General features: G+C 50.3%; 1 protein-coding gene across 1 annotated transcript in view; it reads left to right on the forward strand.

Moving 5' to 3' along the window:
• Window positions 1–2,815: 2,815 nt before the first annotated feature.
• LOC127026700 (M1-specific T cell receptor alpha chain-like) overlaps window positions 2,816–16,226 on the forward strand; it is a 186,347-nt gene continuing 172,936 nt past the window's right edge. Inside the window, exons 1-2 of the mRNA XM_050912020.1 lie at window positions 2,816–2,864; window positions 3,740–4,017. Coding sequence (XP_050767977.1) covers window positions 2,816–2,864; window positions 3,740–4,017 — 327 coding nt within the window. The remainder of the gene's footprint in view (window positions 2,865–3,739; window positions 4,018–16,226) is intronic.

Here is a 16,226-nt window from a genome sequence, read left to right on the forward strand (position 1 = left end):
CACTCATGGACATTAAGCAGGTTGATATTACCAGCTGTCCTGGTTTCAGCTGGGATAGAGTTAATTTCCTTCCTAGGAGCTGGTATAGTGTTATGTTATGGATTTAGTATGAGAATAATGTTGGTAACACACTGATGTTTTTAGTGGTTGCTAAGTAGTGTTTGTACTAAGTCAAGGATTTTTCAGCTTCTCCTGCCCATCCAGCAAGAAGGCTGGAGGGGCACAACAATTTGGGAGAGGACACAGCCAGGACAGCTGACCCAAAGGAATATTCCGTACCGTATGATGTCATGCCCAGTATATAAACTGGGGGAGTTGGCTGGGAGGAGCGGATCACTGCTCGGGAACTAACTGGGCATCGGTCGGCGAGTGGTGAGCAATTGCACTGAGTATCCATTGTTTTGTAGGTGAGCCTTTCTGAGCAGGGGGTTGGACCAGGTGACCTCCAGAGGTCCCTTCCAAATGTAACAATTCTGTGATACTGTAACACAAGACATGAGGAGAGGCTGAGAGAGATTACCTTCTTCAGCCTTCAAAAGAGAAGCTAAAGGGAGAGTGTTTTAATCTTCTAACACTTGACTGGAGGATGAAGAGAGGAGGGAGACTCTGGAGCCAAACTTGGAAGATGACTGGAGGAAGCCAGAGGGAGAGAAACTCTTCCTGAGTGTAGTGATAGAAAGAAAGCTAATAGATGCAGTCTGGAACAGGGGAAATTTATATTGGAAGATAGGAATTTATCTGGGTTTTACCCATGAGGTTGGAGCATGGGTGTAGATGGATCCCAGTAAGAATGGCACCCCAGCTCCATAAGGTGTTGATTCAAATACCATTAATTGGAGATAACACAAGAAGGAAAAAGGGGATATCAGAGGTAATGTTATGCCCCTTGAGATGCTGGGAACCCCGACTTACGGAGCATGAGACGGACCTCGAGCCAGGGTTCAGCATATGGTGCAAATCCTGCCTATGCTGAGATTCACTGGCATTGTTGTCTTTGGAGTTTTCATGGGATTTTCCTTTGAAATAAAGAACTTTATTCATCATTTGTACTGTTCAGCAAAATGGCGTTTATATGAAAACACGCTGCTTCACTCTTAGATAAAGACAAGGACAGGCTTGCGGCATCATTGCTAAGTGTGCCAAGTGATATACACAGCACAGCACAGCACGCGTCTGTGCCTACTCCAGTCAGCTGCCATGCGGATCCCTAACTTCTCCATGAACAACCATCTTCTGGTTACTGTGGGCCACTGCAGGCAGGCAGGTAGATACACGGGTTGATGAAATACTTTTGTTTGGATAGGGGGAGATTTCTGACACTGCCTGGAGTGTTTAAAAGGGACAGTTGGGGTCTGCAGGGCTTGGAGTGTCACTCATCAGGTGTTTGAGAACTACATCCCAGAGGTGTGCTGAGGGAGGTGTGGAGGCAGATGCTGTCATGGACCCAGGTGCAGCCAAGCCAGACAAAGTATTAGGGATGTTGAGAGAGGAGACACAAGCATCAAGGAAAAAGAGACTCACAGTGATGTGGCCCTATGGTCAGCGAGGATGGTTGCAGGTTGAAGGCTATGGCTCAATTTCTCCTCTCAGTAGAAATGCAGAAGTCCTTATCGTCCTGTACATGTCTTATGTCTGCTGTGAAGCCTAAGAAGGCAGATCCATCTCAGGAGCCTGTTGGAGAGTAAGCTTCAGCCAGCCCTTCCACCTGGGAAAGGCTGTGTCAGCCTCAGGATCCTCCACTTCTCTAGAAACCTCCTTTTACAGTATGAGGAGGTGCAGCACTTCCATGAGAATATGCTTATTATAACCATTATCATTACCTGTATCATTATTCACCTCATTGTGAAGGTTTTTTAGAGCAAAAGCCATGTTAGACTCAACCAAAATGAACAGTTTGTTATCTCTGCTGTGACTGCTGCATGGGATCACTCTAAAATTGATCTGGAAAGGGGGTGGGAGTAGAGGTCTCCACCTGCCAACCCCCACCCCTTCACATGCTCTTTCAGCTCCGTGATGCAGGGCTGCCCTATCCCCACCCCTTACAGTGCAGCACTCCAATGGGTGCCCCCTGTGCTCCCTGGATATGTGTGAGTGACCTACTGATCCCTCATCCTGTTCCCTGCTGACCCCTCACCTTTTTCCCTATGGAATAAGTTGTCCTTGCCACCTCTGGGTTTGTGGTATCCAGCAGCTCTGCACGACCGAGGTACCTCTCTCGCACTGTGGGTTATCCCACCAGAACAGGACACAGCCAGAACCCCTGGGCTGCTGCACAGCAGGATTCATCTCCTATTTCTGAGTATTTGGGGTAGAGCCGTTGTTCCCAGGAAGCTGAGGAAGGACAGGGGAGAAGTGACAGAAATAGAGGAGACTTCTTGTCCCAGAAGAAAGAGCAGTGTCCCCAGTGAGCTGAGGACCCCAGGGGAAGATGTGAAACCTCAGTGGGGAAGAAAACCTTGACCTCCCAAGTGGCCCAGCAGTGGGTGTGCAGAAGAGCAGGTGATTCTAGCTGGGGAGGGGAGGACTCCACTGCGAGCTGACTGGGAACAGCCCCTTCCCATGACAGGGGCCACCAGGGCCCCTGACTGTGCAAATGTTCAGAACGCCGTTGGCTGAGGGAGCTGCAGGTGTTGCTGCTGGAGGAGGGAGAAACCCAGGAGGAGCATTTCAGGCACAGGAAGAACAGATCATTTCTCTTCCCCGCTTCTTCCTTTGCTCCCCCAACAGAGTCGTTTCCGGCAGCTCTGTTATCTCGGGGCTGGGAGGTGGTTTTCTGACTCTCTCTCACTCAACAAACAGGCGGGTCGGACTCAGCATGCACCTTGGATATCTCGTCCTCACTGTCTTCCTGGGGCAACTGCTGGGTAAGTCCTGCCTTTTCATCAATGCATATTTCTTCTCCTCCTCCTCAGAAAACTCTCACCAGCTTTATCAGGTCCATGTCTGGAAATTCTCTTGAATTAGAGCAAAACACTGGGAAATGTCAGCTCACATTTGTGGTTTTGCACTGGTTTTCTCAAGATGCTCTTACTGCAAAGGAGAAGAGAAGAGAGAGAAGAGAGATCTCAGACCCCTTCTCCTACTTTTCTCTCCCCTTCAATCCATCTCTCTCTGCCTCTCTCTTCTCATCCACCTGTGGGCAGCATAGGAGATCTCAGCTGTCTCTGCTGCACCACGTTTCTCCCTTTCCAACACAAATTAGCAGATCCTGTCAAAGCTGTTACAGGGACTTTAAAGCTCTCATCCCACTAACATTTATAGGGTGCCCCAGGCTGTGCCCTTCCAGCTGGCACATGACTGCCATGGCTTCCAGTTTTCTCCTGGTTGACAATACAGCCAGGGCTCCCTATTTGCAAGCTCAGCTTTGCGTGTACTCAGGGAGCTAGGAGCCCTCAGAGATGACAGCGATGGAGAACCAGGATGAATCTTTTTGCTGTAGCTCCATGGGCCCCTCAACCTGCTGGCAGGGTGCTGGTCCCAGCACACAAAGGTCAGGCATGACAGGTTGTTCCCTGGTCCTCTGGGCAATAGGAGCAGGGAGGAGGAGCAGGGACACAGGACAGCTCTCCTCAGGATCCATGCTGGGCTGAGAGCTCCGAGCTCCTGCCCAAAATCACTCTACCTGACTGTCTGCAGGCCTCAGGATTTTCCTATAGGGCAGGGAGCCTTCTCCAACAGGGTTTTGCATCCAGTTCAGTTTTGCTTCCCTGCAGAGCTGCTGACCTTCCCTTTCTTGCAGGCACCATGGGGCAGACCACCGTCACCCAGCAAGAAGGACAAGTCACAGTAGAGGAGAAAGACACCTTCCAGACCACCTGCACCTACCAAACCTCCATCTTTTATGCCTTGTTTTGGTACCAGCAGAAGAAAGGCCGAGCTCCTCAGCTGCTCTCATCTCAGGCAGCAGCTGGCCACAAGCCGAGCAGCCATCTCACCACGTTGCTGAACACCACAGGGAAATACAGCCTCCTGCAGCTGGAGGAAGCCTTGTACCTCTGTGCTGTGCAAGACACCCTGGTGCAGGGAGCTTCCTTGGCTGTGCAACAGCTCAGGGGAGGGAGGGCATGTGGCTGTGCAAGGCTGAGCTTGGGGGAAGGGGCCCTCAGCTCTCCCCTGGCAGTGCTGCTTCCCCTGGGCACCCAGAGATCTGCACTCCAAGATCCTCTTCCAGGACAAGCCAGTGTCAGTGGCCTGAGAGGCATGAGAAGGTGGTGAAAGAGTCTCAGGTTCCCTTGTTTTCACCATGGGTTATGTGGTTGTTATGCCCAACAGCTCTGGTGATCTGATGAGCAATGCAGGAGGCTAGGATTGCTTGTAAAATGGTTCCTTGCTGCTGCTCTTTGCTTTCTGGTTTTCCCTGCTGCACATTGCTTATTCAGGGTTTCATGCAGGCCTGTCTCTTAGAGTACCTGCTCTGGGATGTGTCCCTCCGAGGTCAGAGTTCAAAGTAAGATTAAAAAGATAAACAACATGCCATGTGGCAAGGCTCCTTCCTGGAATTACAGGATTACAACAATTTTGGAAAACACTCAGAACTACTCTGTGGACCCTCCAGTTGCTGCACGGCCATGTGCTGGGATCTGGAGGACGTGCTCTCCCCAGTGCACTCTGCCGGTCCTTGGAGCCCTCCTCAGGCCCTACCTCATGGGCTTCCCCCAGCGCTGCCTCATTTCTTCTGCAGTGGGACCATGCTGGACAACTGTAGCCAAGAGCACAATGGGAGGGCAGACCACCAGGCAGAGATGGGCAACAGGCCCTGCCAGGAGAAGAGCCAGCTTTGAGGAAAGCTGCTTCGTGCGTGCGGGAAGGCCAGTCACTGCAGAGCAGCCGTGGGGGCTTGGGCACTGGCTGCTGTCCTTGAGGCTCCGTGTGTGGTGGGAGCTGGGGGTGTGCGAGAGGCGTGAGGGCCCTGGTGTGTGGCCTGGGCAGGCTGATTTCACCATCAACCTGTGAGTCGCCTTAGCTGTGCACATCTGTGTAACTGCTGGGCTGTGCAGGGAACTGTTTGGGGGTCGGGGGTTGTCGTGGTTTAACCCCATCTGGCAACTAAGCACCACGCAGCCACTTGCTCACCCCCCCCACCCAGTGGGATGCAGGAGAGAATTGAAAAAAAAAGACAGCCTCGTGGGTTGAGATAAAGACAGTTTAATAGGACAGAAAGGAAAAAAATAATAGTAATGATAATAATAAATAACAATAATAATACTACAAGAATTAGAATCTACAAAACAAGTGATGCACAATGCAATTGCTCACCACTCACTGGCCAATGCCCAGTTAGTTCCTGAGCAGCAATCTGCCCCTCCCGGCCAACTCCCCCCCAGTTTATATACTGGGCATGACGTCATATGGTACGGAATATCCCTTTGGCCAGTTTGGGTCAGCTGTCCTGGCTGTGTCCTCTCCCAAATTCTTGTGCCCCTCCAGCCTTCTTGCTGGATGGGCAGGAGAAGCTGAAAAATCCTTGACGTAGTAGAAGCACTACTTAGCAACCACTAAAAACATCAGTGTGTTACCAATATTGTTCTCGTACTAAATCCATAACATAACACTGTATCAGCTCCTGGGAAGAAAATTAACTCTATCCTGGCCAAAACCAGGACAGAGGTGTATAGGTGACCTCTCCTTGCTACCCTTGCCCTTGGATGCAGGCTATGCTCCCTCACTCTGGGGACAGGTAAGAGGATGAGGATGAGGAGGCCAGGGGCTGTTTTGAAGGCTTTTTCTCACATCATCATCACTCCTGCAACCTTTGACGCCATCTGCTGACTGAGCTTTTTTCCCCAGCACAGGGCTATCCAAAGCAGGAGGAACTCCCTTCTTCACAGGCTTGTGAGCTGCTGACCTCTCAGAGCCTCCAGCAGTACTGGGTGCCTCTCTAGGGGACAGCAGCCGTCAACCTCCCCGTCTGCAGGACATGCTCTGAGGCCAAGAGGCCTTATCTGAGCAGAGATGCTGGAATGCAGGGTTGGTCGCCACTGGCTTTGGAGGAGCTGAGTATGTCTTCCTGAGCTCCAAGGAACAGTGACTGGAAGGACCCCACTGCCCTGTGTCCCACCCTCCCATTCGTTTTCCACTTGTGCCCACATCTTGCCCCTGCCACCCAAGGCAATGCCTTTCTTCCTTGGCAACTCGACACAACGTCCATCAAGAAAAGGATTATGTGGAGGCAGAGGCTGGGATGCAGAAAACTTTAAGGACTCAGGTGGGAAATTAGTTCATTTCTAGAGGAGGCTGTGGGTACAGGGAGAGCACCAGCAGCTGCTGAAAATCTGCACACATTGCCCATGGTGGAGATCACACAAGGCATCCATCTGCCTGCCCCACAGAGGGAGAGGGGCCAGTAGATGCCCCAGGTTGGCTTTGGGGGTCTTACAGCCCAGAAGAATAGAAGACAAAAAAGAGATGGGAGAGAGTGGAAGGCCAGGAAGTTAGACTTTGGCCATGTTTTCAGAGAGCCCAAGCTGTCTTCCTTTGGAAGGGCAGCACTGGATGCTCAGCCTCTCTGAAATCGATGGCCAGGAGCTCTGTCCTCAGTCTGACATCAGATTGTGGGTTCCTGGGGCTCCTTGTCCAGGCTTTAGCAGTGGCTTTAGCAGGGGAGGCACCTTCTGACACAGTAGCGGCTGCTGATGCAGGAGAGGTCACAGCACCCAGAGGTGATGGGCACTCCATCACAGCTGAGGATGCTGTCAACGGCAGCGGAGGTGGAGGAGCCCACAACGGTGTTCTGTGGGAAGGAGCTGAGGATGGGGCCGGACAGGGTCACCACCACGGGAGAGGGCTGGATGACGATGGTGGAGTTCTGGCACTGCCTGACACAGGGCTCATTGCAGCTGTTGGCCAGCGGGGTCGGGCCGCAGGGCTGGCATGGCTGGCACTGGTTGTAGCAGGACATGTCTCGGGGCAGAAGGTGCACTTGGAGAGAGGGCAGAGAGGAAGCAGAGCACAGGGACATGTGAAGAGCAGTCTGCCGTGAGTCCATTACCCCACCACGAGCATTTTCTTCTCAAACTATATGAAATTATACCTCCACCAGAAGCATGAAGCTTCAGGCTACCCGGCTTGATACACAGACGATGACAAAATGCTGAGTACGTTCAAGACGACAGGCAGAAATAAGATGTCATTTTGCAGCCTCAACACAATAAGAAAATGCTGTGAAATGTCAAATTGCAAAACTTTTTAAATTCTCTGTGGTGAAAATTTGGACAGAGATCCAGCCTATGCAACATGAACATTGTAAGACAACCAGATGAGTTGTATGGTTACCTCTTTTCTCTGGCTTATGGTATGTCCTCTTGTGACTTTACTGATGCGGCCACTGTCTCATGGAAGCATGCCAAAGGGTGCATGACCCTGGAGTAGAGTACTAACATTTCTATAGCTTGCTTCACAACAGCATATGCACACCTAGAGCTTTACAATCTTTTAGGTGCCCTGCAAGACCATTGGCTTTATCTTGACACAGACTCTATGATATCTGTGAGTCATCCACGGGACTGGGACCTCCCTGCTTAGCGACTGCTTAGGCAAGTTGACGGGCAAATGTCCACCAGATGAGCATGTTGTGGAGTTTGTGTCATCAGGCCCCAAATCCTACAGCTACTTGCAGCCTGAAGGAAAGTGTAATTTAGAGGTTAAAGGCATTGCTCTAAGTGCAACAAACAGGAAAATACAATTTTGAGGCACTGAGGGATCTTGTGTTGGATTATGGTGTAAATCCAGACAGTGATAATCCTAAAAAGATTGTGATAGAGCAGCGTTCTATCACCAGGAACAAGTAGAAGTGAGTAATAGAAACCAAGGCTCCTTTGGAAGACACAGAAGGTTGTCTATGACAAAAGAGTACTGACTAAAAGTTTAAAAGTCTCCTCTATGGCTTTTGGTCATGGGCATGCACTGAAAACATCCCTTTTCTGCTGTCCTGGAAGGGCTTAGAAACTGTGGGGAAAGTTATTTCATAAAAAGTCTTTTGGAGAATTACAGAATGGTTGAAGTTGGAAGGGACCTCTGAAGATCACCTCATCCAACCACCCTTCTGAAGCATGGCCATCTAATGCAGGTTCCTCAGGACCATGTCCAGACAGCTTTTGAATATCTCCAAGGAGGGAGAATCCACAACGTCTCTGGGCAACCTGTGCCTCGGTCACCCTCTCCATTAAAAAAGTGTTTCCTGATGTTTCAAACAGAGCCTCCTGTGTTTCAGCCTGTGCCCATTGCCTGTGGTCCTGTCACCAGGCACCTCTGAGAAGAGCCTGGCTCTGTCTTCTTTGCACCCTCCCTTCAGCTATTTAGATACATTGATAAGATCCACCCTGAGCACTCTCTTCTCTGTGCTGAACAGTTCCAGCTCTCTCAGCCTTTCCTCATAGAAGAGATGCTCCAGTTCATTCATCCTGTTTGTGCCCCTTCATTGGATTCTCTCCAGTACTTTCATATCTCCGTTGTACTGGGGAGTCTAGAACTGGACCCAGTACTCCAGGTGCTGAGTAGAGGGGAACGATCACCTTTCTTGACCTTCTGGCAACACTCCTCCCAATGCAGCCCAGAACACTGTTGGCTTTCTTTGAGGCAAGGGCACATTGCTGGCTCATTGTCAACTTGGTGTCCAGCAGGACAACCCAGGTAATTTTCTGCAAAGCTGCTATACAACTGGGTGATCCCCAGCACATACTGGTGGAAGGAATTGTTCCTCCGCAGGTGCAGGACTTTGCTGTTCCCATTGTGGAACTGCAGAAGGCTCCTGTCAGTCCTTTTCTCCAGCCTGTCGAGGTCCCTCTGGATGGCAGCATGATCCTCTGGTGTATCAGACACTCTTCCCAGTTTAGTGTTAACTGTGAACTTGCTGACAGTACACTTTGCCCTGCCACCTAGATCATTAATTAAGATGTTGAACAGGATTGGAACAAGTATTGACCCCTGCAGACACCACTAGTTACTGGTCCCCAGCTAGTCTTTGTTCCACTGATGATCACCCACTGGCTGAAAACTGTTCAGCCAGTTTTCAATCCACCTCACTGTGTGCTCATCCAGCCTGTACATCAACAGCTTCTCTATAAGGATCCTATGGAAGAAAATGTAGAAAGCCGTACTGAAATCAAGGTAGACTATATCCACCACTCTTTTCTTCTCTACCAAGCCAGTCATTTCTTTGTAGCTGGATATCAGCATGGTCAAGCATGACTTCCCCTTGGTGAATCCATGCTGACTACACCCAATCACCTCTTGTCCTTCATGTGCCTGGAAATTGTTTCCAGGATTAGCTACTCTATCACTTTCCCAGGGTGTGTATGAGCCCCAGCAGAGCACCTCTGCTCGTTGGCTCATCTATAACTTGGGTGATGAAGTTGTTGTCAATGCACTCCAGGAACCTCCTGGCTTGCTTATGTCCTGCTGTGTTGTCCCTCCAGCAGATATCACAGTGGTTGAAGTTCCCCATGATGACCAGTGCCTGTGAATGTGAGCCTGCTCCTATCTGTCAGTAGAGGGCCTCATCCACTGGTTCTTCCTGGTCAGGCAGCCTATAGCAGACACCCATTAAAATGTCACCCTTACCTGTCTTCTCTTTAACCCTTACCCACAAGCTTTCACTTGGCACATCATCCATCCCCAGGCAGAGCTCCATGCACTCCAACTGCTCTCTCAGAGAAAGGGCATCTCATCATCATCATCTTCACAGCCTGTCTTTCCAAAAGAGCCTGTAATCCTCCATTGCAATGCTCCACTCATGGAAGCCATCCTACCCTGTCTCCGTGATCCCAACATCACAGCCCTGCAAGTGCACACAGATCTCTAACTCCTTGTGTTTATTCCCCGTGCTGCATGCACTAGCATACAGGCACTTGACAGAGGCAGCCCAGCATGTTGACATCCTAGAAAGGGTTTTGGGGATTTCACCACAATGCTGCCTTGTAGGCACTTCCTTGCTTACATGCAACTGCTAGAGGTGACCCTGCTTAAGCTCTGTTTTCTTGATCTTGTGATCCCTTCCTGGCACATCACCCCAGGCCCTTTGCTCATTGGCTGCTGGTTACTCTCTCCCTCCCCTGTCATTCCTAGTTTAAAGCCCTCCTTACCAGGTCAGCCATCCTACTAGCAAAGGTAACTTTGCCCCGCTCGGTGAGGTGGATCCTACCTCTCCTGAGCACATGCTGCTCCGCAAACAGGGTGCCATGGCCTTAGGACCCAAAACCCTGTCACCAGCTCGAGTTCTACAGCCAAATATTGACCTGCATTATCAGTACCCTCCTCCTCACACCCTTTGCCCTCACCATCAGGATTGAGGACAACACCACCTGGGCCCCCAGGCCCTTCACTACCTTCCCACAGAGCTCTGTAATCACTTTTGATACCGTCCAGGTTTCCCCTAGCAGTATCGTTTGTGCCCACAAGGAATAACAGCAGGAGGTAGTAGTCAGAGGGCTGAACAAGCTTCGCCAGTTCCTCCACAACATCCCAGATACGGGCACCCAGCAGGCAGCAAACCTCTCTGCATGATAGGCCAAGTTGGCAGATCAGTGCCTCTGTCCCTCACAGTAGGGAAGCACTCATGATCACTCTCCACTTCTTCCTCGTGGTCATGCATGATTTAGGGTTAGGTGGACCAGATCCTTTGCTTCAAGGCACATCTGGTTCCTCTTTAACTTTGAGGGCAGTGAACCTATTTTGTAATTGTAAGCCCTTAGGTGGGGCAGAAGCCTTCTGCTTGCTGCCAGAAGTCACCAGCTTCCATCCTTCAAGTTCTGAGGAGTTTGCACTTACCTTAATACTAGCGGGGGACACTGCCTACTTCTCCATTGCAGTTGGGGTCTGGAGCTCTTCAAGTTGTTGCATCTCAGAGAAAATCCTGTCTATTTCCCTTTCACCTTCTCTGATGCTGCTCAGCCAGCTCACTTCCAACTACTTGTTGACTGAAGAATGCCAACTGCTTGCTGTCTGTTATGCCTGAGAATACTGTGTGGTGTTAGTTGCTGCCAACTGCTGTATCAGGAAGTGCTCTGTAAATACCGTTTTTTCAAATTTGTGGAAGACTTGCCTGGGAGTCTTAGTGATAACCTTTTTTTTTCCCCTAATAAAGTAAATATGGTTGTGATTGATGATTTGAGGAACGCTGCTTGTGAGAGTGATAAAACTGAGAAAGTTTTTGTTAAATATGTTATCACAGGAATTTTAGCATCCTGGACATTGTCCAGAATGTTTTTTGCTAGGGTAAAAAGAGCTGCACCATCACTCTCAACACAAACTATACGGTGCTATTTAAGAACCCCCACTCTAAGCTCCAGATTGTGTCCCGAGCCAGACAGATGTATCATGGCAAGGCCTGATTCTCTTTAGAGCCGTTTGAAGATGCTATTAAGGCACCATATGGGTACCTGGTAGTCCATCTAAATGCTTCTACCCCAGAGGCTTTTAGGCTAATCACTGGTCTTTTCCCACCAGAGCTTTCTGTCATTTACATTTTGGGAAAAAAAAAAAAGAAAAAATTTGGCATTCGGCAATAAGTAGAGAGGAACCGGACTGACAGCCTGTGTTGCTGCCCATGCAGACTTGGAAACATGATGTCTTACTGTCTGAAGTCTAACCTGTCCCTCCTGGAGCTGTTGTTCCACTCCTGCCACCGGCAGAGGAAAGCAATACTCTGTGCTCTTTCTGATGACCTGATAAAGGACATTTCTGAAATTGCCCTGAATACCTTGAAGGGGAATATTGCATTAACACCCCACTATGTACATGTGCTGAAAAAGGGATGCAAATCCATTAAAATCCTGAGTAGTTAAAACGTGTCCTTCAAAAGAAAGAAGCTACTGGTGAAGCAAGACAGAGGGTTTATTGATCCTCTTCTAAGTTTTCCTCTTTCGCTCATCATGGGGCTTTTGGTAAAGCAGTGATGGACTATGTGGAAAAAAAGTATCTAGTGCCTGTAAATCAGCTGCAGCAGCTGCAAGTGCTGCCATTACCAAGGGAAGACATGAGGGCTGACACGGTCCACTCTTTGGATGCTGAAATGAAGGACTTTCTCCAGAAACCAGGTTTGATGGCCTACGAGAAAGCTAAAATGTATACAGCTGCTCTTAAAAAATACTTGTCCTACGCGAAGCAGAGTGATCAGGAATGGGGGAAAATAACTCCTGCTTTTCTGGAAGAAAACAAGACAGAGGTGGAAAAGCCCCTGGAGACTCCTGAGGATTCCAACCCTGTTCAACAAGTGCCTGATAATATGCATCCATGGTATCGGAAGAATGTGCAAATTCTCCTAGGTACACTAGGGCAGCACAAGCATATTCTTCGGAAAACCAGGGAAGTTTGGTATGCAAAGGAGATGGCATTAAGGGGTCCAGCCTGCTTGATTAAGTCCAATGTGTCCTTCAGACTTGTGGCCCTTCTAGCCTGAGAACATCTAGAGTCTGGAATGTTTTTCTGAAAACCTGTGATGAATGACTCATCTTCTGTCATGGGTCATACAAAAAACAGAGTCTCTAGGAACAAGTAAAAGTGACTGAGGAGGGCCGAGAAACATCACACACACCACCTAAGAAGAGGAAGGTACTTAAAACTCAATGGCGCACCCTGTAAAGTTTACTGTTGAAACTAAAATATTCACAGAACGATGGAATCATAGGATGGTTTAGGTTGGAAAGGACCTTTATAAGATCATCCAGCCCAACCACCCCTGCCATGGGGAGTTTTGTATTCACAAAATCTTCAGATTTTTCTGTCTGTAGTGTCCGTTTAAAAAACATGTTGGGGTGGAGTGGGCTGAGCTTAAAGAGCACATACAGTCTTGCAGTCAGATTGTAAGTTTTATTTACAGAATACATTTATGAAAATTGCTGCAAGAGGTGCTGGTCTGGATCCTTTGAAACATATTTTGAGTAGCTGTAGTCATGGGGAAATCTCCATCATCATATTTTACAAAACGCATCAGCATCTGATCATTTTGTACTAGATTGTTAGAATACAGTTTTGAAATCTGTTCAAAAGGTAATCCCTTGCTATGGTGATGTAGGAAAAAGACATAGTGGTATGCACAGGCCATGGAGGGGGGATGCTGCAGTTGCTTCCTCTGGAAAGCGATATCCGTAGCATTGTGATTTAAAAAGGCCATGATGCTTTCAGGAAAGAGAGCACTGCTTGGAGGGTAACCACATGAGTCAAAAAACTGTGTGGTTCTGATGTGCCAAGAAAAGTGCTAGCCGGTGCTCTCCAGGCTGGTTATATGGACACATATTCACCACCACGCTCACTGGCCTTGGAGAAACATGGGCTCTAGGGAGCCAGTTGCTCGGCTAAGCACCTAGAAATGTTTCCCTGGTGTAGGGCTCTGCTGAGAATAAACAAGAGAGCCGGTCCATCTCAGACTTCTATCTTAGACAGGAGATAATTCTATCCCAGAAGCACCTATTGATTATTTCTGTGGTCTAGGCAACAGATTTGTTATGTGTAGAAGGTCTCAGTCCCAGGGTCAGAGCTGGGGCTGAGGCCCAGGCCAAGGCCAGACTCAAGAGAGGCCCAGGTGAAGGATCCATCCAGCAACTGCTACAGACTACCTAGGAGGCTGGCCAGGCCAGGAGGACAACAGTAGCCCAGGCCAGACTCAGACACAGATAGGGCAGAGCTGGAGCAGGTCTGCACTAGGTCTGAGCTCTCACAGAGACCCTGGGCAAGGGGCCAAGCCAGAGTTGGGACCCATGGTTCCATTGGGCCTAGGTGGGCTTGGTCCTGATGCTTATTGTCCCTGTGTTACCACAGGACCCAGCACTGCCTCCCACAGAACCTGGCGGAAGAGGTGCCCCCAATCCTCATCCCATGTAGGAATGACCCTGTCCTCCACCCTGGTCCTGTGGTGTTGGTGGTGTGTGGGGTCTGTGTAAGGGCAAACCGCCACACTACAGGGTCCCAGAGTCTACAGATGTGGGAAGACCCTGGCCTGTGTATGGGGAGCAGCAGTGCTGCATGGAGCACAAGGGCCACTTCAGCCTCAGGCCTCTGGGAATGCTGAAGGAGCTCGGTGCCTGGGGGAAGGCACCCCAACGTGTGCCCTGTGGTTGGGCTGGTGCGTGCCCTGTGCCATTCAGGGACAGCTCACGGATCCTGCTGAGTGCAGAATGAAATCCCACTGTCAGTGGCATGTCTCTGTGGAGCTGGGCTATCTGTTCTCAGACAGCACCTTTGCGGACCAGAGTTGGTTTGTGGCATTTGTGAGGCTGTAGAGTTCCCGGGGCTCAGGAAAGCTGTGCTTGAGGAAGACAAGGCAGCACAGAGCAGTGTTGCATGTTTGGGCACCAGTCACTGTGCTGGGCCTGCCTTCACCCAAGGAGGTGCTGGGTTCACAGGGACAGCGGTCTCCAGTGTGTGGCCTGCTGTAGCTGATACCAATACTAACTTGTGAACACCTCAGCCCTACATATGTTGGCAACTGTGGGCCATCCCCAAGACTATTTACATGTTCCCAATTCCAGCCATCCTTTGCCAACACAGTCTTCTGAGCCTCCTTGCCCAGCACAGCTCCAGCCAAAGCAAGAGGAGCACTCTTCCCCAAGAGCTTGTGGGACTGCTGACCTCCTGGGGCCTCCCACATGTCCACGGTTCCTCTCTTGAGGACAGCAGTTGTCAGGAATCTTTTTCACATGACATGCTCCAGGGCCAAGGGGGTATTTCTGTGCAGAGTCGCAGCAAGGCGAGGACTGATGGCCATTGGCTGTGGAGTAGCTAGGGTTGTCTTCCTCACCTTCAAGAGGCAATGCCTGAAAGAGGACTTGCTGCAGTGTGTCCCAACCTCCATTGCCTGTAGGAGTCATGAAGGGTCCCCTTGTGCACCCACCTAATTCCCCTCCAAAGCAATGGCTGTCTTCATCAGCAGTCAGTATGCAGATGGGAAGACCACCTAAGGGACACAGGCAGGGTTGCAGAAAATTTTTAATGAGTCTAAAGAGGGAAATGAGGTCACTCCAAGTGGGGGCCCTCAGTGCAGGGAGGAGCAGGAGCAGCCAAGAGTCTGTTTCCCTTTTCCTGTGGCAGAGTTCCCACAGGGCATCTGTTGACCTGCCCCACAAAAGGAGACAGGTTAGCAGGTCCCTCCAGCCTGGTTTCTGGGGTCCTCACAGCAGGCTTTGAGGGGAGCACAAGACAGCAGCAAAGAAAAGAGAGAAAAAGGGTGAGTGGAAAACAGGAAAGGTAGGCACTGGCCATGTTTTCAGAGAGCCCAGGTTGGTCCCTTCCAGACTTGCCCTTGCAGGGCAAGCCAGAGATGACCAGCTGCTCTTAACAGCACAGAGTCCAGCAGCATGTTCTGAGTTCCTGGGGGTCCTTATGTGAGGCCATTGCCAGCATCTTTAGCAAGGGGGGATATCTGCTGCCACAGTAGCGGCTGGAAATGCAGGAGAGGTCACAGCACCCAGAGGTGATGGGCACTCCCTCACAGCTGAGGATGCTGCCAACAGCAGCGGAGGTGGAGGAGCCCACAACAGTGTTCTGCAGGGAAGGAGCTGAGGATGGGGCCGGGCAGGGTCACTACCACGAGAGGGGGCTCGATGACGACAGTGGAGTTCTGGCACTGCCTGACACGGGGCTCATTGCAGCTGTTGGCCAGCGGGGTCGGGCCGCAGGGCTGGCAGGGCAGGCGCTTGTCATAGCATGGCATGTCTATGGGCTGGAGGTGCACCTGGGAGAGAGGGCAGGGAGGAAGCAAAACATGGGGATGCATGAGGAGCAGCCTGTCACCACACCATGAGGGAGTCAAGGCACATGCAGGGCCAGGAGATGGAGGCTGTGCAGAGATGTATGAGGGCTTTTTGGCCTCATCCTGCCAGGGCCCAACTGGGCTACTGCTTAGCCCCTGAGTCCAGAAGCCACCTCAGTACAGTCCCAGCTTCCCTCCATTTCTAACCTTCTCTCTCTCCTGTGACAAGCAGCCCCAAGATCTGGCATAGAACAAAGCCAGCATCAGCTGAGAGGTCTATTGAGGTGAGTGAAGAAAGAGAAGGAGCTTCAGACTCACTCAGTTCCCATGGAGAAGAAGGCAAGAGAAGCAGATGAGAGAGCGAGGAGCTGGGCTGGCTTTTATCATGGACCTTTACTGCACCACGCTGCCAGAGGCATCCCTTGTAGAGGTGATTATTTTCTGACAAGCTCATCTTGAATGCAAAACATCCCAGCTAATGCTATGGCTGTGTTTTGGCTTCCTCAGTTGCTGTCTTTTCATTTCCTGCTTTATGCCAGGCACA

This window comes from Gymnogyps californianus, chromosome 28, assembly GCF_018139145.2.
Source record: "Gymnogyps californianus isolate 813 chromosome 28, ASM1813914v2, whole genome shotgun sequence".
Taxonomy (NCBI): Eukaryota; Metazoa; Chordata; class Aves; order Accipitriformes; family Cathartidae; genus Gymnogyps; species Gymnogyps californianus.